This window comes from Colias croceus, chromosome 10 (genome assembly GCF_905220415.1).
Source record: "Colias croceus chromosome 10, ilColCroc2.1".
Classification (NCBI taxonomy): Eukaryota; Metazoa; Arthropoda; class Insecta; order Lepidoptera; family Pieridae; genus Colias; species Colias croceus.
Window position 1 is genome coordinate 1,202,874 of NC_059546.1, and position 24,159 is coordinate 1,227,032.

The 24,159-nt window shown below is 33.1% G+C and overlaps 2 protein-coding genes across 2 annotated transcripts; one reads left to right on the forward strand and one right to left on the reverse strand.

The window, feature by feature from the left end:
- Nucleotides 1-5,355: 5,355 nt before the first annotated feature.
- Nucleotides 5,356-14,386, forward strand: LOC123695006 (carbonic anhydrase-like). Its single transcript, XM_045640685.1, has 9 exons — nt 5,356-5,401; nt 6,492-6,539; nt 7,064-7,240; nt 8,445-8,571; nt 11,019-11,121; nt 11,613-11,725; nt 12,883-13,006; nt 13,868-14,040; nt 14,304-14,386. Exons 1-9 carry the CDS (start codon nt 5,365-5,367, stop codon nt 14,332-14,334), a joined length of 933 nt encoding a protein of 310 aa, XP_045496641.1. The 5' UTR covers nt 5,356-5,364; the 3' UTR covers nt 14,335-14,386.
- Nucleotides 14,387-16,095: 1,709 nt separating this feature from the next.
- LOC123695123 (FAST kinase domain-containing protein 4) lies at nt 16,096-23,011 on the reverse strand. The gene is made up of 11 exons (XM_045640855.1): nt 22,838-23,011; nt 22,547-22,709; nt 22,035-22,219; nt 21,510-21,737; nt 21,032-21,204; nt 20,529-20,754; nt 19,642-19,792; nt 18,558-18,788; nt 18,143-18,209; nt 17,541-17,646; nt 16,096-16,880 (listed from the first exon to the last, which is right to left on the reverse strand). The coding sequence occupies exons 2-11, from the start codon at nt 22,707-22,709 to the stop codon at nt 16,773-16,775; spliced, it is 1,638 nt and encodes a 545-aa protein (XP_045496811.1). The 5' UTR covers nt 22,838-23,011; the 3' UTR covers nt 16,096-16,772.
- Nucleotides 23,012-24,159: the final 1,148 nt, after the last annotated feature.

A 24,159-nucleotide genomic window follows, 5' to 3' on the forward strand; every position in this document is an offset into this window, starting at 1 on the left:
GTATGTATTTATTTTAGGGCCGATTTTTCAATCCTTAGTTAAAACTTATTCATCGAATATCGTATTAAACAACCATTTTAAAAAATGTGTTACTTGTCCACTTTTTGACAGTTTTTAGGTGACAACTGTATATTATTGTGTACTGTATATTATTGTATACTTTATTGGACGGATAAGATTTAACCAAGGATTGAAAAATCAGCCCTTAATAAATTATTACGTTAAGAATAGCTTATAGTACGATATATCAGTTGCTCAGTAACTTTAAATTATTGATACCCCTAATTGCTGTATGTTCAAAATATATTATATCCATTCATAATTTATATATTCTAGCATTTTATCAGCTAGATTGTAGATCTACAATTTATCTTTAAATTCATAGATTTCTTGCGACAAAGAGACAAAATTAGTCTGATAAAATAGGAATTTCATTGAATTTTCTTATCAGATACTAGAAAAGAATTATAGATTGATTAGTTTCTAGTGAAAATTAGTTGTTATTTATTATTATTTTATCTATGAAATCATTTGTTTACATTCTCACATCAATTATAATTAAATTGCACTCTTAAAATATCCATGACTCGTTTTATCGATTCACTAATCGCTTGATGACATAAAACTTTTAAATAATAATGCCATATCAATAAAATCTATTTTTAAATTTCGATAAGATAATAGGATAATGCACAGAACTATATGTGGGATAGTGTATTAATGCAATATTTTTTAACTATCTATTTATTAAAAATATAATCACGCATTGGGATAATTTAAAATAACTTTCGGGTGTAACATTATTTGAATATTGTGATTTCCACCCGTGAATGATATTCAAAATATAGAAAATATGTTCTAGACAAAGAAGTGGTTGGAATATATTTATTGTTTTTCAAACATACCCGAGATTTAGCAGAGACTAACTATTAGACGCTTTTCATTTTTAGCTCAAAGCTGGATGTATTTATTTAAATAAATAATAAAAATCTTTATTTACTAAAAAATTTAAACATTACATCATTACAGGAGATCCAAACTAGGCTGTTGCCTGTATCTTGGATATCGAAACGGTGAACAGGTTTCTAGATATGTCGAATTATATGTATTTATTTATTAAATAATAGGTAATTTAAAAGAAATATGCTCAATAAAATTAATTACTAAATTAATTATTGCTTTCTTAAATCAAAGCCTTTCAATGCATATCGTATGCCAATGATTAAGGCTTAATTCTATAACATAAATATTTTGTTAACTATGAACATTTTTCTCTAATAGTATACTGATAACTTTAATAAATTATTGTATCTGATATGACATACTATAATATTGTAAATATATGTTTTAACTTATGTATTATGTTTATTTATTTCTTTAAGACATAGATTTAAGTAAATTATTTAATTATTATGTTTACAAATATGGGCTGTGAATTCACTATGTTACGTGTATTTCTGAATGTGTATTTTATCTGCAATGTATGGAAAATATTTAAAGTCACTATTATTGTCCAAAGACTCTAGTTTACAATATGAATTTTACATATGTATTTTTTTATTTCATGAAAAATTTATGATTGTAGGAATATTATACATGCATAATATTATCTAGCATAGATTGTATGAAAATATTTCTTGGCATACATTTATGGGTTGTTTTAGCACCTTAAGGGTCAACTCACACCGAAAGAGCGGCGAAGGGCAGCGAAGCGGAGCGCAGTTTCAGTGTCATATGAATTTTAACTTTATTTTCATTGCTATAATACTTATTATCGCATGAGAAACTCGAACGAGTCGCGTGGATGCCCGCGGCGCTGCTGGAATTCCGGGGAATTCCTGCGGCGCCGTGCGACTGCGTGAGAAGTCGCTATAAGTATTATAGCAATGAAAATAAAGTTAAAATTCATATGACACTAAAACTGCACTCCGCTTAGCTGCCCTTCGCCGCTCTTTCGGTGTGAGTTGACCCTTTTTTTTTTAAGTGGGGAAATCTTGCATAGATACCCACGGCTTCCGGGGAAAGGGCCGTGGGTTATGTCGGATTCCTACCGACCAAAACCCCACTGTGTTCCGTCAAGCCGCATCAACGACGGGGCCACGGGTATAAGTAGAATTCGTCCGTGACAAAAGCAATGCTATAAAGACAAAGCTCTGATTCTAATGTTAAGTTAGTACTTTATAGGTATTTGAGTAAATAATCAAGATATTTTATACATTGCTGGTAAAGTACGGAAAGGTTAATTTTACTCATTTATGTTGAGTTTTTAGTGGTTGTGTTTTGTGTTCTTTTATTTTTATATGATTTTGTTGGATAATAAAGATATACTCATAAAGATATATTGACTTTTATTACCCTTTTCCCTTCCTTGTATTATCATTATTAAATGAAATGAAAATTTAGAATTAAAGAAAAAACATTTAATCATTTACGTGACAGAATAATGGATAAAGTTTATTTAATTTTAGATTAAAGTTTTATTAAATTTTTCTTATATTTATGCACCCTCGATGCATAATAAAACGATTATTAAGGAAATATATCAATTTAATAAACATATTGCACATTAAATACTATTATTGGCTTCTGAACCGATTTTGACCTGTATGTGTATACACAGAAAACAAAAGCTATAAGACCACTAAAATACCTACCATCGTAATAAAATTTATTATTTCTAATAATGTTCCGGATAAACATAATATTGTTTTATACATAATTTACACATAATATTAATTTGAAATCTTAAGATACATAGATAACATTTTTCATTTAAAATTGCTTTAATAAAATATAATTTGGTATACCGTATAAGTACTTAAAAATAAATTTTTGAATATAGATAAGCTTCAGAGTCGTAAACCCATTATTTATTTTTTCTTTTTTTTATTATATGATAGGGAAGTCATTGACCACGATCTCGCCTGATGGTAAGCTGAGATGTGGCCTAAGATGGAGCGCGGTTCCCTAGAAGGTACCCGTTCACTCTTCGCTTGAAGACCCCAACATTGCACTCGTCGGGAACACATACTCAGGAAGTATGTCCCAGTCCCACGCGGTTCGAATGAAGAATGACGATCCTAACCGCTTTGTCCGGGTACATGGAACGTCCACCATATGGCTCATTGCAAATTATATAAAAACTTATTATAAAAATACCAATTTGTGTTATCTGTCTCACAACTCAAGATATTTATAAAGTGCAATAATATCTTCATATCGGACACAATAATATCTAAAACTAGACAGTTTTTTTTTTTTTACTAGACAGTAAATCATCGCGTATCTATAACCTAAATACTCTCGTAAATATTAACTGCTCACGTAAAGAATCTATCTGATAAGGAAAGTACTTCGAATAATTTTATGGCTCCTTAATTTATGAGCAGTTATAACTTGAGAATTTTGACTTGGGGAAGCTATTAATGGCTTTATTGCGCATTTAACTGTTATATCAAGGTACTGGTGAAATGTAATGTTATAGAAATAATTTGGAGGATAAATAATTCTTACTACCTACCTAGGTATAATAGGTAGGTGAAATAGATAACTCTATCTCTCTGTTTGTAACGCAACCACACATAAATTACTGAACCGATTTAAATGAAATTTGTCAGATAGATAGTCTAGAGCCTGAGAAACTAAAAATGCTGCTTGTTAGTACGAGAAAAAGATGTTAGAGGCTGCACGGGAAGCACATTCATTTTCTTCAACACTAAATTCATGAATTATCAAGAAGTCATGAATAAACAAAGCTTGAACAAATGAACAGCTCTATCATAAGTATGTATAAAATTATGTAATACACGTTATAATGTAGTATTGTATTAATTAATTACATATTTATAAACTAGATCAGCTTGCAGAGGAAGGCCCTTCTATGCCCTCTACAAAAAGGAACAGTAGACTTCCTACTTCTTAGAGGAAATGTAAATTATAATTACTTTATATTTCCAAATACATATTCATATTTACTTCATAATTACTATTTTACCCGACTCCGAAAGAAAATGGGTATGTTCTTAGAGTGTACATATAATATGTACCTATATTTCTTTGGCACGCCCTACGGACGACAGCCCAATCTGCTGTAGGGATTTTGACTTATAAGGTGTCGTTGTAATCATCAGAATGGTAATGACATAGGCTACATAAGTTCGTGCAACTGTTTCATAAACCCCGCGAAGTTGGGTTTTTTGTTTTCATAAAGTTTCGTAATAAAAATAATTCTAGTTGGTATCTAACTGACAAACTACAATCAGTGCAAAAATGAATGCAATCTAAAGCCTAGGTGAGACAACCGGTTCAATTCGAGTTTCCTGTGGGTTCAGATTGCCGTATTATCTTATCTCCTACAAATAACCGGATATATGAGGAACCGGAGCAATTTAAATTACTATACTTACATGTATGTGTATCGAAAATTCCAGAAATAGTTTTTCTTGTATCGTAGTTGAAGGAACAATTAAACTTTAAGATTGTAATGGTACAAAGAATACAGAAAAGGTATGCAATTATACTAACTACTAGCTTTTCACCCGCGGCTTCGCCCGCATTTCAAAAGAATAACCCGCATAGTTCTAGTTCCCGTGGGATTTCCGGGATAAAACCTATCCTATGTGTTAATCCAGGTTACCCTCTATACGTGTGCTAAATTTCATTGTAATCGGTTCAGTAGTATTTTCGTGAAAGAGTAACAAACACACACACATCCTCACAAACTTTCGCATTTATAATATTTGTAAGATTGGTTAAAATCAGACCATACAAATATCGCGATAAAACTAACTACAAATTTGCTTCATTACTTCTCTTTTAGAAGTCTCATCATAGCATTCAACCAACATGAGATCAGGTGTAAAGGTCCAGTTAATTCAGTTCCCATCGGATCTAACCGGCTCCTGTCAATCTTACGCGATAACCACTGCAGTGGTTAAGCAGTTTAAAATCGCATTAGTCAATTTCCAAAGGAAATCATAACTGGAAAATGATGATACGATTGCTAGAACGTAGTTCTTACAGGCTTAGGTAAATCGCCATTTATTATTGTCCAATTTCTTAATGAGATAATATCTTGGCTTTAGTCTTTTCCGAGTTAATAAGATCTTACTTGGAAAAATCAGGACGTAACGACGTAGGACGTTTGTAAGTATGTTAATTACATTCGAATTAATTTTAAGTATACCAAATTCGCAAACGTAAATACGAACGAATTACTCTATTGTTTGTATATGTAATTTAAGAATCGAAAATACATTCCACGATATTCATATCCGATTTATTATTTAATAAACATACGAGATGTTACAATATTGTTAACATGTGAGAGGAACTCATTCGGTAATTGTGTCTCAGTGGTGGACAATGGCTAAGTTATTAATTGTTGCTATCTTCTGCTCAGGTTAGTAGTTACTTACATTATAATAACTTTACAAGTTACCTTGTGTTTCATTATTTAAGTCAATATTATGCTACAGTTCTGTAACTATTGTTTCATTATGGAAGGTGGACCCCAAAATACAGGCTGTCCTAGTTTGGGGTCCAAATGTGACATGTTTGTACCTAACCAACAAATTGTTCAATAAATGATTTTTATTTTTTATTTTACAAGTGTAGAGCAAGATTAGCCAAGAAGTTGTCTTGAACGTTAAATGTAATTAACATAATCTATGAAGATTGGGAAGTCTTGTTTTTAAGTTTGGACTGGGTATCAGCTTTTTACTTGAGCCAAATCCTGAAAAATCTGCACAATACAGCTAGGTACATGATTGTAATAAAATTTGATATATATTTTATACTAGCTTCCGACCGCGATTTCGCTCGCGTTTTCAAAGAAAAACCCGCATAGTTCCCGTTCCCGTGGGATTTCCGGGATAAAACCTATTCTATGTCCTAGTTACCTAATATGTGTGCTAAATTTCATTGTAATCGGTTCAGTAGTATTTTCTTGAAAGAGTAACAAACACACACACATCCTCACAAACTTTCGCATTTATAGATTAGGAAATATTTATCGATAGAGTTTAAATCATTTAAATCAATAAAACGCTCGCTGTAGTCATTTGTTAACAGTAAAGAACTTAGATACAAATTATAAACCTTATTTCAGTTCATGACTTCCTTTTGAGGCTTAATTATCATGACCTGCATAAGATTATTTAGATTGTTAATTGTGTTATTAATTTCAGCAACTTCTTGACTACCTAATAAAATGATAATACCGTAACGGGAATGACATCATAATATTTTTACGAATTGTTTCTGTTGTTGTTTTTTGAAATATTTTGTTTATTTAATTTTAATTTTAACACGTAATACCCTTTTATCGATTTTAATTAAAAGCCCACGTGTTAATCTTTCAATCTATCATGATTATGATTAACATCAACTGCATTAAGTTGATTTCCTAGAAATTCCTTAACAAATATATACTAAGGTACGTAAAGTAATTTTTAAAATAATGCTAAGATTTCTGTTTTGTTCGATCATAGATTTGGCTGGATCTGTCTCTATTTATGGGCCAGTGTGGACTTATGATGGTGAGTTTTCTTATGCGACATTAAGTTTATAATAACAAAAAGAATTTTTCAAATCGGTCCAGCAGTTTCTGAGGTTAGCGCGTTAAAAACAAACAAATTCTAGGGCAGCGCGCTCCATCTTAGGCCACATCTCAGTTTACCATCAGGCGAGATCGTGGCCAAGCGCTCCCCTATTGAACTTTAAAAAAAAAACAACAAAGCATGAAATAATTAATTATTATTAAATCAGTTCAGTAGAGGCGCAAGTACGCTTCTGAACAATGAAACAAACTCTTCAGCTTTATATTGTTATGTATTATTTCTCATAATTTAAGTTTATTTTATATTTTTTGATAGTATTGGAGATAATCGATAATCTGGATTAGCATTAGTATATTATGCTTAAACAATTTCGGATACCTACAAAGTCAGCGTGACATACTTATCATCACTAAAAACTGTTCATTCATTTAGAAGCTAATTTTTTATAGACACTAGGAAAAATGTCTTCCACGTCACTATACCTTTCTAGTTAAAAATTACAGATGAAAGTTCATGGCCCGGTGCGTTTTGCAAAAAGGGTGTGAAAAGACAGTCTCCTATAGACATACGGACAAACGAAGTGATCCGTGACTTCGAGAAGCAGTTCATTAAGTATGGAGAGCTGAATTTCACAGGATATGAGTCTGTTTTGATGACCGGGATCAATAATGGTCATACTAGTAAGTAATAAATGAAAATAATTATAAAATATAATATACTAGGTTTCCGCTCGCGGCTTCGCCCGCGCAGTCAAAGAAAAACCCGCATAGTTCCCGTTCCCGTGGGATTTCCGGGATTACGTCATTTTCCCGGGATAAAAAGTGGCCTATGTCCTTTCTCGGGTATCAAAATATCTTCATACCAAATTTCATGCAAATTGGTTCAGTAGTTTAGGCGTGATTGAGTAACAGACAGACAGAGTTACTTTCGCATTTATAGATAATATTAGTATGGATTGTAACTAACTGTTGTCCGCAGTTTCCCCCGCTTGGTTACAAAAATAATTTTCATGGTACAAACTTTCATTTTCTATTATCCCCTTGGATGAAGATATTGCTCGTAAAGATGCAATTTACTTTTAATTAAGTTCTCGTTCAAGTTAAAATATGAATCGAAACACTCCTCGCCGTCCACCAAACTTTGTTTCAACGTCTTTACTCTTTACAAACATTAATCCTATTATTTAACGTTTACGAAGCTTTCACAATGAAGCTTTTAAGTTTAAATAAACTTGTCATTGAAATAAATAACTTGATAGTATTTCCATGTAATTTATGAATAAGTATAGAAAATATAAATAAAAATTGAAAAGTATCATATTATTATAATAGCATAATGCCCTAAAACCGAGAATCCCTTGGTTGACCTAAATGATGATAGCCTTGCCTAGCTTTCCTCGATAAACAACTAGATTATTCAACGCAAAAAGTATTTTTCAATACGAGAACGCATAGTTCCTCAGATTAGCGCGTTCTAACAAACACACTCGTCAGCTTTATAGTCACAAGCACGGAGTAGTCACAAGTATTGATTTATAACATAGCCTGTACCATTTGTACAGAACGTAGTAGATAACTTAACTAATTTGTCATTATATAGATATTAACAGTCCCCAAATAAATAGATTACTAGCTTTCCGCCCTCGGCTTCGAACGCGTTTTCAAAGAAAAACCCGCATAGTTCCCGTTACCGTGGTATTTCCGGGATAAAACCTATCCTATGTGTTATTGTTAATCTAAGTTACCCTCTATATGTATGCCAAATTGCATTGTAATTGATTCAGTCACATCCTCACAAACTTTCGCATTTACAATATTAGTAGGATAGGAAGGATAAGACAAGTAAAATTCAAACAAGAAAATCTAACATCAAATATATTTCCAGTCCAATTCAGCACAGACGGCGACAACTCCATGCACCCGACGCTCACGGGCGGTCCTCTCAAGCATCGGTACAGGTTGGAGCAGTTCCACTTTCACTGGCTTTCCGAACACGCGATCAATGGAGAGAAGTGAGTTACTTCTTTTGGTTCATGTGTTATATTTATTAGTCTGGGGTACATCGCCCATTTTTGCGAGTGATTACTATCAAGCTAATTTTCTGTGAGTAGCTTTATTTTAATGAGACGCCCAATAATTTCCTGTACGGAACTCTCGATTGTGGTAGCTAACAGAGGTAACAAGGATAAAATATGTCGATTCTATGGTTCTCAAATATTTATTACTAACTGATTTTTTTTTGTTCAATGTCAAGATAATTATCTAAATTATTCGAAAAAATATTTGTCCTACAAAATCTATGGTTTGATCAAAGAGTCCCCTCTTTCCAATGTGTATCGATAACGAGGTCATCATAAATGATTACTAACCAGCTGATTTTTTTTTGTCCACTTAGTTAATATTTATATAATTCAACAGACATATTGTCCTACAAATTGCGTGGAACGTTATCCTGGTCCTACGCTTAGAAATTGTTGATACCACAAGACCATTTTTTTCATTACGAACTGTAGGACAAAAATATTACATAATAGGTTAGTGTGTTCTCAGCCCAAATTAAACAACGTCCTACAAGAAAACAGGTATGTATCACTAGTCCGAAAAGAATTGTAATTTTTTCGTTTTCCTATTTGTAAAATAAGATACAGTGAAAAAAGCTGTTTAAAATTTAAACAACTTTATTTTTTAGTAAATCAGGTACAAAAATTTGTGAACATAAAAGTTAATCTTCATCAGATTCCTCTGATAAATCTTCGCTACTAACATCGCTGTCATTTTCATCTGTTTCACTTTCCTCACTCGTGATATCTGACTCTGTAATAACATGAAAAAATTAAGTAAATAATATAACTAGCGGTCCGCCCCGGCATCGCCCGTGGTACATATTTCGCAATAAAAAGTAGCCTATGTCCTTTCTCGGGTATCAAAATATCTTCATACCAAATTTCATGCAAATTGGTTCAGTAGTTTAGGCGTGATTGAGTAACAGACAGACAGACAGAGTTACTTTCGCATTTATAATATTAGTATGGATGAATAATTAATCAATCATTAAATAATAATAGTATTATTAGGGTACCTTGTAAGTCAGAGGATAATTCTTCAAATGATGGACTTTGGGGACCATCAAACCAATAATATTGATATTTACCATCAATTATTGTCCATCCAAAATTTTCTGGCAATTTTTCCGTGGAGCACCGCAAGTGTGCACATACACCACCATACATTGCAGATGAAGAAACATTATTAATTGTTTATTTGAGAAACATGCAAATAAATACAGTATCTACATGAATATCACATAGCATCATCGATATTGAAAAAATTATCCCATATTAAATTAATATTTATATTTACAAAAAATTTAATAAAAATGTAATATAATATACTATCAAAAATTATTGTTTAAAGAATGTAACAATGATACAATGCTACAATAGAATGTTACAATGCTAATGTATGTTGTCACTCAGCTGCTGTAGTAGCAAAATACAGAAACCCAAGCAACACGATTTTTTTTTTTTCAATTTTTTGTTGAATTTAAATTGACGATTATTAATTTTTATAACTTCTTTTAAATTTTTGAAAATAATCAAATCGAGATATTGTATCATTGCTACCTCTGTTAGCTACCACAATTGAGAATTTTCGCATAGGAAATAGTTGGGCGACTCATCGAAACGAAGCTATTCACGAAGATTCAGCTTGATAGTAATTATTTTTATATCAAGGATCTGTACTACAACTTTTTAGCGTAGGACCGGGATAACGTACCACGCAATTTGTAGGACAATATGTCTGTTGAATTATATAAATATTAACTAAGTGAACAAAAAAAAAATCAGCTGGTTAGTAATCATTTATGATGACCTCGTTATCGATACACATTGGAAAGAGGGGACTCTTTGATCAAACCATAGATTTTGTAGGACAAATATTTTTTCGAATAATTTAGATAATTATCTTGAGATTGAACAAAAAAAAATCAGTTAGTAATAAATATTTGAGAACCATAGAATCGACATATTTTATCCTTGTTACCTCTGTTAGCTACCTACCACAATCGAGAGTTCCGTACAGGAAATTATTGGGCGTCTCATCAAAATAAAGCTACTCACAGAAAATTAGCTTGATAGTAATCACTCGCAAAAATGGGCGATGTATCCCAGACTATATATTATAAACATTTTGGAGGATTCTTTGCTAATCTAATTGATAATTATTATACTTTTCTTAAAATGTAGTAATATTTTAAAAAAAGCTGTAATTCATTCAATAATTTCATAATCATCAATTAAACAGTTTTATTATTAAAAAGAAATAATTGAGATCGTTTTAACTCCATATAATTGAAATAAACTTCACCCCTTTTTATATTTTTTAACCCAAATATCTACATATGGAAATAATTATACATACTTACGTAAAATTCACGGTATTAATTTCGACATGACAGATTTCCAATGGAGATCCACTTCGTCCACGTCCGTTCAGACCTAAAGGTGTCAGAAGCACTCAAAAAGAGGGATGGGTTGGCTATCATCTCTGTATTTTGTAACGTAAGCAAAAACATATTTTAATTAACAGTTTACAAAATTTATAGACTCACTATGTAGATTACCTATCGTGTAAAAATATTCCATCATTATAGGTAACTAGATTTCCGCCCGCGGCTTCGCCCGCGTTTGCAAAGGAAAACCCGCATAGTTCCCGTTCCCGTGGGATTTCCGGGATAAAAACTATCCTATGTGTTAATCCAAGTTACCCTCTATATGTGTGCTAAATTTCATTGTAATCGGTTCAGTAGTTTTTACGTGAAAGAGTAACAAACATCCATACATCCACACATCCATACATCCATACATCCATACATCCATACATCCATACATCCATACAAACTTTCTCCTTTATAATATATATTAGACTAAAAGCTATATTTATTGCATATTTTTATAATAAAATTACATTACATTAGATACCAGTAGATACTGTGACTGATACAGCGGAAAATTATTGCAAAATAACAACAATATGTATTATCTAATTTTAGGTAAAAGCAGATATAACAGTAGAAGAAGAAGAGCCTTCGGAAGAATTGATTCAATACATTCCCCAGTTGATGAGAACAGCTGATAGGATCAGTGGCGTTCTCATTGATATCAGGTGACGTTATTAACTAGCCCGTATTTAGCAAGTACCGTAACTACCTACTTATTATTCTACTAGGTTTCCGCCCGCGGCTTCGCCCGCGTTTTCAAAGCAAACCCGTTCCCGTAGGATTTCCGGGATAAAACCTATCCTATGTCCTTTCTCGGGTATCAAAATATCTCTATACCAAATTTCATGCAAATTGGTTCAGTAGTTTAGGCGTGATTGAGTAACAGACAGACAGACAGACAGAGTTACTTTCGCATTTATAATATTAGTATGGATGTAATGTTAATCAAAATACAGAAAATATTATATATTCTATTTCAAATATTTATGGTGTAGGCTTAAAGTACAAAGTAAAGTGGTTTAGCGTCGGAATTGTAAAAGGACTCTATATTGGCATCAGGTTTCCTTATAAAACGTAAATGAGGAAGTTTTTAATAAAACCACTTAAACTAGAAGATTGAATAATATTTTCTTTCACATGAATCTTTGGTTCGTTGATAATTAATCATTATAATTATTATTCTAGACATAGAGATAGGCGAAAATTATAAACACATTTTATAGAAAGCATATTCAATGCTGTAGGTACCTACCTACCTACTGGCTACTATATTAGGTATGTAGATACATTGAAGAAACAATTTTTAAAAACTTTTATACTTTATCCAACTGAGAAAATAAATCATTAACTAAGTATGCAAAATAAGTTTCCTCTAGTTAAGTAGGTAGGTAATTACATTTTTACGAAAACTTTGACGCGTTAATTTGTTAAGGTTATTTACGATGTCCAGCTGATCTGAACTTCGTTCCTGCTCGTAATTAAATAAACTCTCTAAACAAAGTTGAATCTTCATTTATTTTTTACATGTAGGCGAAACATTAAAATGTTTTATTGCAAGCTTTTCTTTGAAAGAAAGCACAGAATTAAACATTGATTGAAGTAATTGGCTAGGCTATGGAGTATATAAAGTGGTGGATCATATTGAACCACTTTATGATTGCTTGTTATTCTAAGTTAGACATTAGATGAATGGAGTTGATGATTTTATGATACACTAAATGTGCCCTTGATCCAACTTCGAATGAAACCAGTAGCAAAACCTAGTATATAAATTAAAGATTTTGGTGTATCTCGTATTAAACTATAGTGAATGTGATTCCAGAAAGCTGTTAACTCCAGACAAACGCTCATACTACACGTATTTGGGCTCACTGACATCCCCTGAATGTAACGAGGTGGTGGTGTGGATTATATTCATGAAGCCTATTCAAATTACAGATGCATTGGTAATGTTCTTTTATTTTATTGTAAGTTCTACATATATAAAACATCCTATCACTAAAATTGGAGTGGTATTGGCTATGTGCGAAGTGGGTGGTAGGGAACAGCAAATCGATCGTAGCGCACGACGTGGCAGAAATGTGAATTAATTCTGGGCTGTCATGTGTCAAATTGCTTTATTTTCATAACTTCCTTTATAATTTTAAGTAAAAACATAAAAATTAGCGATATGGGTCATAGTACATGCTATGTCGTAAATTGTAAAAACAATGGGAAAAACAGTTCCTGCAAGTTTAATTCGTTTCCAACATCAAAGTGGACATTACAGCAAAGACAAAAATGGATAGCTGCTGTGAAGAGAAAAAAATATTTTTCACCAGGAAGAAAATCGCTAGGTATAATATACACACTCACTTTTTACACTATTTTTTTCAATTTCGTTAAAAAACTAGACGAAAATCAATATCATAAAAATATCTTATCATTTAGTTGACATCAGTTGAAATGATTTGACAGATGACAAGTCCTGAATATAATAGTTATATTTAGAATAGTTGCGGCCACTAGGGGCGCTGTCATCGCGCACACAACGAATACCTAAGCTTCTACTGATATAAGATGGAAGAAAATTCGTCAAAATTGTTACAGTAGAGTTTTTCAGGCATAAAACAAATTCCTCCTTATAACATCGTAAGATAATTATAATCAAATGTAAGTTAAAGCTAATCCTAAAAAAAATACACCGGCCGAATTGATAACCTCCTCCTTTTTTTTTGAAGTCGGTTAAAAAAGGGGCTCTGATGTAATAGTTTCTCGGCGTATTCTATGTACCTGTCAAATTATTTGAATTAACACTATATTCCCAGTACCGCATATTCGGCAAAGTGGGTGTCGGCCGGCACAACTTCCGCAGCCTGCAGAAGGTGTCCCACCACCTGGTCTTCCAGCCGCCCCCAGAGATGATCACCACCCCCAAAGCTGTGAAGGTGCTGAACAACGCGGTGCGAGTGATACGCGACTTCTTTCATAATGTTACGAGGTATTTTTTTATTGAAATTTAGATATCTATACTTAATATTGTATAGCTGACGAGTTTCTTTGTTTGAACGCGCTAATCTCAGGAACTACTGGTCCGATTTGAAAATTATTTCGGTGTTAGATAGCCCATTCATCGAGGAAGGCTATATATCATCACAGACCAACAGGAGCGAAGCCACGCTGGTAAAAACTGCTCTGCTCTGTATATAATAAAATTGCCAGGAAATAACTTTCTTTTTTAATGATAAATTTCTTTTGTTTCAGTTTCGTCTCAAAAGGATTGAAAACAAGATAATAAGAAGCAGTGCTTTTATTGTTAAGTTTAAAATAAAACGATTTATGTTAAATTGTCTATTTATTTATTATTAACATTACGTAAAAACCGTACAACGTACAATCAAAAATAAATACAAATTAACATCGTACGATTTTCATCATCCATACTTTGTACAATACTTGCTAGAAATCTACAACACATAGGTAACAAATAATATTATGATTAAAAATTAGGTTCTTTATATGATATTACATATTGAACAAGGTTTTAACAGAATCTATAATATTTTTCGAAGATATAAAATATAAGACAGGCCTTGATATCCTATAGTGGTCTGATTTTAATTATTAAAAAAAAAACAGTAAATTGTTTTATAATCTACACTTTATGACTTCAATGTGTATTTTCAAGTGATTTTAATAAAGACAAGACATTTTTAAGTACTAACTGAAAATAAGCGCTGCACATTTTTTGCACTAACAAATTTAAACCTAAAAGACAAATCAACTGTAACAAAATCATATGAAATAATTACACATAATAAATTATAGCAATAACAAAGTATTGAAATATGTATTTAAAGTTAAGTCCCATGTCCCCAAGTGGGGTAAGGGGCAGATGCATTATGCATACATCTGTTTCACTGATCGATTTTCTTTAGGGGCAAGTAGGTGATCAGCCTTCTGTGTCCTGCCAGACCGAGACATTTTTTTTCTTCGTCTCCACCGGGAATCGAACCCAGGACCCCTCGGTTCTACGCTCACGCGTCAACCACTGTACCAAGGAGGCGGTCACACATAATAGATTATAGCAATAACAAAGTATTGAAATATTTAAGGCATTTATATTTTTTGGTTTTTATGGCATTCAAATGCTTTATTTTTTTTTTTCTGTTCTTTATAAATTTATATTTATATTTAAGGCATTTAAAAATACTAATATTTATTATGGATTTCATACAAGTTAAAAGAATAAAATAAATAGTGACAGATTTTGAGCATGAATATTTTCTTTCTACCTAATATCCTGTATATTATGTGATAAATATGGCATTATGTGAAAATTTTTAAATTAGATACAAGTACACATCCCGAACAAACGTAGATACGTAGATAGAACGTAGATACGTAGATAGAACGTAGATACGTAGATAGAACGTAGATACGTAGATAGAACGTAGATACGTAGATAGAACGTAGATACGTAGATAGAACGTAGATACGTAGATAGAATGTAGATACGTAGATAGAACGTAGATACGTAGATAGAACGTAGATACGTAGATAGAATGAAGATACGTAGATAGAACGTAGATACGTAGATAGAACGTAGATACGTAGATAGAACGTAGATACGTAGATAGAACGTAGATACGTAGATAGAACGTAGATACGTAGATAGAACGTAGATACGTAGATAGAACGTAGATACGTAGATAGAATGTAGATACGTAGATAGAACGTAGAAACGTAGAAGTTTCGCGACTAGCTGACGTTATCAGTAGCGTCGGCAAGGCATCTAATGCCGGCTACACACGTACCTGCCGCAGGGGCAATATTGGCACAATATCGGTTGGTCGGCAGTCGGAGCAATTTCAGCTGTTCTCTAAATTGCCCCGGCTTGCCTATACGCATCTCAATTAAGGAGCCAGTTAAGGGTCCAATTCCAATATTGCCCCTGCTGCAGGTAGGTGAGTAGCCGCTTTAACACTTTTGGAAATATTTTCATACATTACTAGCGGTCCGCCCCGGCTTCCCCGTGGTACATGTTTATGTTTTCTTTCCATAAGAACCATCCTCGTACTTCAAGGAATATTATAAAAAAAATAATTCGAAATCGGTTCACTGCTGTAAGATAAATACAATAGATTTGAAATGCGATTTGTAGTTGTGAATGTGAAGACTAGACTTGCTTGTAAATAATCGTAATGTCACAAAATAATAAAATGAAAAAATCGCAACACGTCGTTTTTAATTTCTAGATTACTTGCTTAAAATGAAACAAACATACGAGAAAATACATATTATATACGAGATAGGAAATACTTCCATCTGAACATTACACAACCTACAGAGAAATCATTTTTTTCTCATTTATGAAATTTAATATAGGGAAAAAGCTAACATGTCCATATCAGCCCAAATTTTCAGTAAATACGGGTGTTATTCAGCGTATTACTTATTTCTTCACTAGTTCAATGATTCATATACAGCGTGTTCTTTTTTGTTAGTTATGTGTTTCATAATTAAATCTCCAAGAAAAAGATAGTTTAATCGTTCCTACCTTAAATAAAAAAAAAACATACACATAGAAAAAAGAACACGCTGTATACCACAACTACCCTCAACTTCAATAAACACAAACTCCATACAAAACGAATCTCAAATAACCCCTATGACGTCACATTCGCACACATTGTCACAATATATCTATACATATGTATGTATTTACAAATTCTATAACGCGACGATCTCCTTTAGCCGTTTCTCGATGTATTGTACTCGTGTTAAAAGCTTGTCCTTTGGACTGTATTCCGTGTACGGTATGTGGAGTACTTTGAAACCCTGGAAAGAAGAAAAATCATTTAAACTGACATTTGAGATAAATCTAGTCTACTTCACTACATAGTATAAACCAAAGTCGCTTTCTCTGTCCCTATGTCCCTATGAATGCTTAAATCTTTAAAACTACGCAACGGATTATGCGGTTTTGCACGCCTCATAGCGAAGCGTTGAGGTGGGTACTACTGTCACTTCGCGCAAAACATCTGATTTTTCAAACTTAAAATGTCTTTATGTATCATACATTGCACTTGTAATTTTTATAATAGATATAGTGATTCAAGAGGAAGGTTGAGTATATAACTTATTATGTTTTAGACAAAGCGGGCAAGGCCCGGGCGGAAAGCTAGTTGATAATAAAGAGTAACAATTAAAAAGTCCATTGATTCTACTATCACTGTTTAAAAGATACCTACTTTTAAATAGCAACAAAAAAGCTAAACAAGATAGCATAGGCATATTAACCCATTTAAAACGCGATTAATTTTCGTGTCGAGCACACTTTCAGTGACGATCAGTTAGAATTTAAAGAATTAATAGTATTATATGTAATTATTATGTATTAGTTGTACATTATTGTCTTTAAAATGTAATGTAATGTAAATTTATAGATGTACAACTGTTTATGAGCCTATTTAATAAAAAAATAAATAACGAACTCACTTTCATCTCCAGAAGTTTAGTATAAAGTTTGAACACACCGAGCGGTGCACACACTTTGCGAGTCATGTCGTGGTAGTCCAGCGCTAGCACTGCTATTCTGTGAGCACTGAAATTATATAAAATAGTTATATCATAAAAAAATACTAAAAATAACTCACAAAAAAAAAAACAAAACACATAAATGTTTTTCACGAAATCACGCTACATTCGAATTTATCACAAATATTTTTTTAAGCTATTGCATAGCTTCTATCGCGGGCCTTGAGCGCGGGGACCGAATCGAGAAATCCCGTAACAAAAAAACCTCACGCTCCCCACTCCGACGGGCGGAGGTGTGGCTTGAAGGCATAGCATGCAATAGCTCTACCGCGGCAGTCCCCGAGTGCCACACGTCGTTTTTTTGATTAATTGACGTACTATAAAAAATTAGACAATCGCTTATTTAAAGTATAGAGAAAAATGTCTGAGCCGGCCTTCATTGAAATTCATCGTTCAAATTCTATTATATTGCTCCTTAGAAAGTTGTGCCTAATACACGCGTAGACAGAATTTTTCTTCAGACAATTTTGAGCGCGATTGTAAATCAATGCAGCCATATTTACTTTTTGTTGTTTTCTGCTTTTTGTAACGGCATCGGATGACATTTCGAATCGACGGCGAATTCCGCATCTGAAAATTTACATACATATTATGTAGGGTACTTGTAAATAATATTTGTATTAGTTAATTTATTAAATAGATTATTTATTACAACGATAGATAGACTACTTTTAATCCCGGAACTACGGAGTAACTATGGACTTTCTTGCCGGTTCTTCTCCATAGATACTGCTTTCCGAATCGGTGGTAAATGTTAAAATATGTAATGACGGTTCAAAAGTTCTTTTAGAAGAAGTCTAATTGAATAAATAACTGTTTGAGTTTTATTTTGAGTTTGGATCCTTTCAACCAGATTTTTTAGAAACTAAATGAAAAATTACATTTTCCATTAATTACAAATTTTAATTTAACACTCACCATACAAGAATCCCATTCCCGAGTTACAGTCCTTCTTCAAAAACGTGTCCGCCGAGACCAGACTTTTAAAAGTATCCATAATGCTATGTACATAGAGCGCTTTTTCCTTTGTATGGGATAGTGGGACTCCCACCGCTATGTCCTCTGCAAGACGTTGTGGGCATTTGGGGTGGGATAGAGATACGTACGCGTCTATCGCCATTAACTTGCGACGTGATGGGATTGGGATTTCTGTAATGTAAAGAGATTGATTTAAAATAGACTAATGGGATGTGTAAAATTAAAATTCATAATTTTGTATGATTTAGAAATATTTTTAAAGACCTCAGTGGTTTTCGTGAACAATAATGTACATGCATTTTGTATATGAATAAAAATACATTTCAGATAACTACAAGTTTCCTTTAGAGTTTTATATGAATTATTAATTTGTCTGAAATATACAGTATGTAACAGCTTTAGGCTGGTTGCAGAGCTTGACCGACCATCAGTGCGTACGTCAGTCGCGCTTGTCATATGTATGGAAATTCATAAAACCGTTCATAGCTAGACCGACCATACGCACGCGTATTGTCATGCGCATTAGTGTCATAGTCATACAATTGTTGATGCGTATCGTCAGGACCGACGGTACACACTGATGGTCGGTCAAGCTCTGCCACCAGCCTTAGTGTGTACACAGTAAACTCGATTGTAATTTTTACATAGTTTATAATTTAAATGGACATAATAAACTTATAATTATAATATGTTATGCATATTATAATTATAAGTTTATTATGTCCATTTAAATATATACCTTACATAGACTTAAATAGACCCACAGAATATATACCTTACAGACTTCTGTAAGGTATATATTCTGTGGGTCTATACTATTTATTGTGTATTATTATATTACATAAAAAAAGAAGAAGTGTGCCGAGCACTCGCGTCAGAAGTAACACTTCTTTGGTACTCGTGACGTGACGATATTGTCATGACACAACCATAAAATTTTACTCTCAACGCGCCTAAAGAAGTCTCATTTCAAAATAAACTAACCCAAGCAAAACCATGGCAAGTGACTGGTCATGAAACATACCTCCAACAGAAAGCAGCTGATCAATGAACTCCGGCTTGAGTGTTGACACGAGATGATGTAACTCTGCCTTGTTCAGTATTAGTAGAGAGAATACTAGATCCAGCCAAGAGAGTGCTTTGGTCATTTCTTCCTCCTTGAGTTGGAGCGCTATCTGGAATATTAGTATGTTGTTTTTATTTGTCTGTGTATTTATGGTTCAATTTTTGATACTAACTTAATTCCCACAAAACACTTTAGAGTCGATAATATTATGGTGTTTTATAATTAGCTGAACTAATTGCATTATTTTTAAATAGCTCTTGTGTTAATTTTCACTACAAAGAATATGAGTACAATATTAAATATCAGAAGTATGGTGCAACATAGTATTGTATTCAAAATTGGAGCTTAATAAAGTAATGCATTAATGAATGAATCTTTAATATAAAAATGAATCACAAAATGTGTTGGCAAGCATATAACTCGAGAACGGCTGAACCGATTTCGTTAATTCTTTTTAACCGACTTCAAAAAAAAGGAGGAGGTTATCAATTCGGCCGGTATATTTTTTTTTTTTTTTTTTTTTATGTATGTACACCGATTACTCCGAGGTTTCTGAACCGATTTACGTGATTCTTTTTTTGTTCGATGCGGTATGGTGTCGAATTGGTCCCATAAAAATTTTATTCGGATAGGCCCAGTAGTTTTTATTTTATGAGCATTTTTGTCTGTAGGTATTTGTAAATTTTGCAAGTGCAAGTTTGAAGTCGGTTGTTTTTAACGCAGTTATCACTTGTTTTTATAATATTCCTTGAAGTATGAGGATGGTTCTTATGGAGAGAAAACGTAAACATGTACCACGGTCGAAGCCGGGGCGGACCGCTAGTTAATAATAAAACACAACACACCTCAAAAAAGCTATCCGAATTCGGTGGCAGATAATCCAACGTGGCCAGCGTAATCATGGCAGACGCAATATCCCCTGGCCTGCAGACATCTTTATTGGCTTGCATCCACTCAGTTATGGCCGCTAGGGCTTCCTCGTGCCGGTATTTGAGGAGCCCTAGCGACACTATGATCGAGTTCACTACCGCTGGCTTGTCATTGTTCGAAGGGAGATTGGTTATTACATCGCTGAAATATACGAAAATCACATCACTTTAAGTTACAGTAAAAAATTATTACATAATATAAAGCGTCGCTTTCCGCTATCCATGTGTCTGCATGCTTAAAACTTGAAAACTGCGCAACGACTTTTGATACGCTTTTTTTTTAATAGATAGCGTGATTCTCGACCAATAACATATTATATGTACAAAATATAAATACATAAATATATTCTTATTTATAACCAGAACAGAAAAATAGAAAAAATTAAATCATATCAAACTTTTATTGACATAAAAGTTACCTGCAAATTCTATCCAAAAGCACAGGATCAGGGAAGTTCAATGCAGCCATTGAGAACAATAAATCAGCTGATTTCTTCAAGTCAATATTTTCTGATTGCTTTGTGATATTGTAGGAGAGGGCACGGAGAAGAGGCGTGCTGCGTCTGCCTTTTTGCTGTAGGGCTTTCATTACCTAAAAAATAAATTTTAAAATTAAGGTTTTTTTTTATTTTACTGTGGCATAATATAGTACTGCTATGGTCAAGGAGGGACACTTTTTCTGATTATTACAATATTTTCTACTACGCATTGTAGTATGTATGTAACTTAAAAATTAAAATAGCCTTGTATCATTCACTTGAAAAATAATTTAAACTAAACAAATAATTACCTACAATTCTACACAAATCTGTACTCAAAAAAGTCTTCAGGCATACAATGTTAACAGAAAGAAAACAATAAATAGGCAGCATTAAAATAGCAATGAATAGCACAAACCTTAATCATCTGCGGCAAGGATAGATTAGCAATCAGTCTAGCGGCCTCATCATCTCCTGTGATCCCCAGGACTGTGCTCAAATCCTCCGCCATGGTCAACGAAGCCATGGCCTGAGTGGCTGGTGTCCTGGCCAATATGCGGCAGAGCTTTAGAAACCGCGGGTCCCTCTCAAAGTCGGATAACTTTACTTTATTGGAACTAGACCATTCAGAGAGGACGGAGACCATCTGAAATCAGATAATGTTATGAAGAATTAATACTACAGTATTTTTTATACAAAAAAATATCTAGAAATTATATTTATAATTTTTAATTCTTATTAGAATCTTAATACCTACTTAGAAAACACGATAAAATACAGTGAAACTTAGTTAACTAACTATTAATTTACTTAAAAAAAAAATTATCCAAAAATTCTGTGTAAAAAATGAACAGGCATTTTATAATTGTATTTCTTTGAACTTACACTTGATCAGAATACAGTTTAAAAAATCACACCATAGACAAAGAATAGAATGATTTACCTTCAACGCATGACGTCGAGAAATAACAGGGTTCTCTGCAACTAGAAGTAATGTATCTATATCAGTTGCTTTAAGTATTTGAGCGTCCAACTGCTGTATTCGGGTGATTTTTACCGACTTCGCACTTGGCTTCTTTAATTCACCTTCAGGTGTATTTAAAGTAGCAAAAGCTGCCGCTACAAGACCTGAGATTAATAATAAAATTATTTTATATATGGTATTTATCAGTTTTTTACAAGTTAAAATTATTTTTTGAAGGTAATTTGAAAAAATATATAAATTGTTATTTTTTAAGCATTACATAATAAATACTTATTGTATTTATGTCAATGAGGATAAAAATTTGGATGTCTATCTTTTAATAAAATAAGAAATGAATAGCAAAAATGTATATTTTTGCACTATTAATACTTATAAATTGAGCAACTACTGAGAATATAAATAACAAAGTAGGAATCAACTACCAGCTACCTATATCACTGAAGTTTGTGTATGTTATGATAAATGTTTACCTTTAGTCTTTTCAGGTGTTTCATAGACATCGTCCTTGCCTGATATATCTTTGGGAGGGTCCGTTTTATCCGATTTAAATACAGTAGCGCCAGGACCAGCATAGTTCCTTATAGACGATCGAGATCCTAACCTCAAAGCTACTAACCCTCCGAATTTCAACATCTGTAAATAATACTGCAAATTACGGTACTTTACTCGAATATAAAAGTGAAAATGAGACTAAACTCTCGCCTATTAGAGGGTTAAACAGTATAATTTCGCTGAGAGACACAAAACACAGTGGTTCTTACATCACGCTCAAAATTGATCTCTGGTACATATAAGAAAAAATCAAGTATATGTAACTAAAAAGCGGTCAAATACTAAATACCTTACAGTATTTCAACTTTATATTTATATAAAAATAAACTATTTTATAGCATTTAGAAAAATACTACAAAAATTTTAATCAATCCTTGTCATCTGTCAAGGTGTCAGTTTGACGCAAAAACCATAGACTATACATCTATAGTAGAGACAATCTAAATATTTCTTTTCTTGCTAATAGTTTTCATCTGTGGTTTTCATCTTAGTCTTTTCTACCCGCATATCATTATACTATTTTTAAGCTATTGCATAGATTCTATCGCGGGCCTTGAGCGCGGGGACCGAATCCAGAAATTCCGTACGAAAAAACCTCACGCTCCCCACTCTGTCGGAGAGGTGTGGCTTGAAGGCATGCTATGCAATAGCTTTACCGCGGCAGTCACCGAGTGCCACACGTCTTTTTTCTAATAACCTTTTTCAATCTCGGAGAAATAATCATTTATAACTTAACTGAATTACTCAGAAAAAGCTTTTACTTTTACGCAAATACTACTGAACCAATTACAATGACATTTGGTATTTAGTTGAAGACCCAGAATAGGCTACCTACTTTTTATCCCGGAAATCCCTCAGGGTCGGGAACTATGCGGATTTTTCTTTGACGCGGGCGAAGCCGTCGGCGGAAATCTAGTATAAAACCAGGGGCGTAGCTACCGCCGTATCAGCCGTATCAATTATACGGGGCCCCCGCGCCAAGGGGGCCCCCTAACGTGCGTAAGCAAAAATTACTAAAAACTTCCCAAATTTTTTTTTTCAGAAATGACAAAAGTCAAAAAAAGCAATTTTCTGGCCTCCTGTGTGTATATTTTTAATTTGAATTGTTTGTAAAAAATTTGGAATAAGTGACAGATAGATAATTATGATGAATAAATATTTCTTTTCATTTAATGCAAATTTTTTTTTCTTTTGTGAGAAATCCTAGGGGCTATAATTACCCTTCCTAGGGGCCCCCAAACAAATTTCTATACGGGGCCCCGCCAAGGCACGCTACGCTTCTGTATAAAACTAACATAAGGGCTGAGCCGACGTTATTCAATTAATTTTAAAATTATGTTGATGAGATGAGGAACTCATGTAGGCATTTTCACTAACGTTTATGTTCTTTTCATGAAAAAATGTTGTGTGGTTTTATGAAACCACGGTAAAAGTGAAACATTTTTTCACACTATAGACATTAACTAAAAATTATCGTATTTGTACGATAATTATCGTACGTATCGTGCGTCACGCGACATGCGCTACACAG

Bases quoted from the DNA above. Each gene is read 5' to 3' on its own strand.
- LOC123695006 (XM_045640685.1), top strand. From the start codon at position 5,365: ATGGCTAAGTTATTAATTGTTGCTATCTTCTGCTCAG. The intron at 6,540-7,063 runs GTGAGTTTTCTT...TAAAAATTACAG, and splicing joins GCCAGTGTGGACTTATGATG to ATGAAAGTTCATGGCCCGGT. The intron at 13,007-13,867 runs GTAATGTTCTTT...CTATATTCCCAG, and splicing joins TTCAAATTACAGATGCATTG to TACCGCATATTCGGCAAAGT.
- LOC123695123 (XM_045640855.1), bottom strand. From the start codon at position 22,709: ATGTTGAAATTCGGAGGGTTAGTAGCTTTGAGGTTAGGATCTCGATCG. The intron at 19,793-20,528 runs GTGTGTTGTGTT...CTAATATTCCAG, and splicing joins ATTCGGATAGCTTTTTTGAG to ATAGCGCTCCAACTCAAGGA. The intron at 16,881-17,540 runs GTGAGTTCGTTA...TCTTCTTTCCAG, and splicing joins CTAAACTTCTGGAGATGAAA to GGTTTCAAAGTACTCCACAT.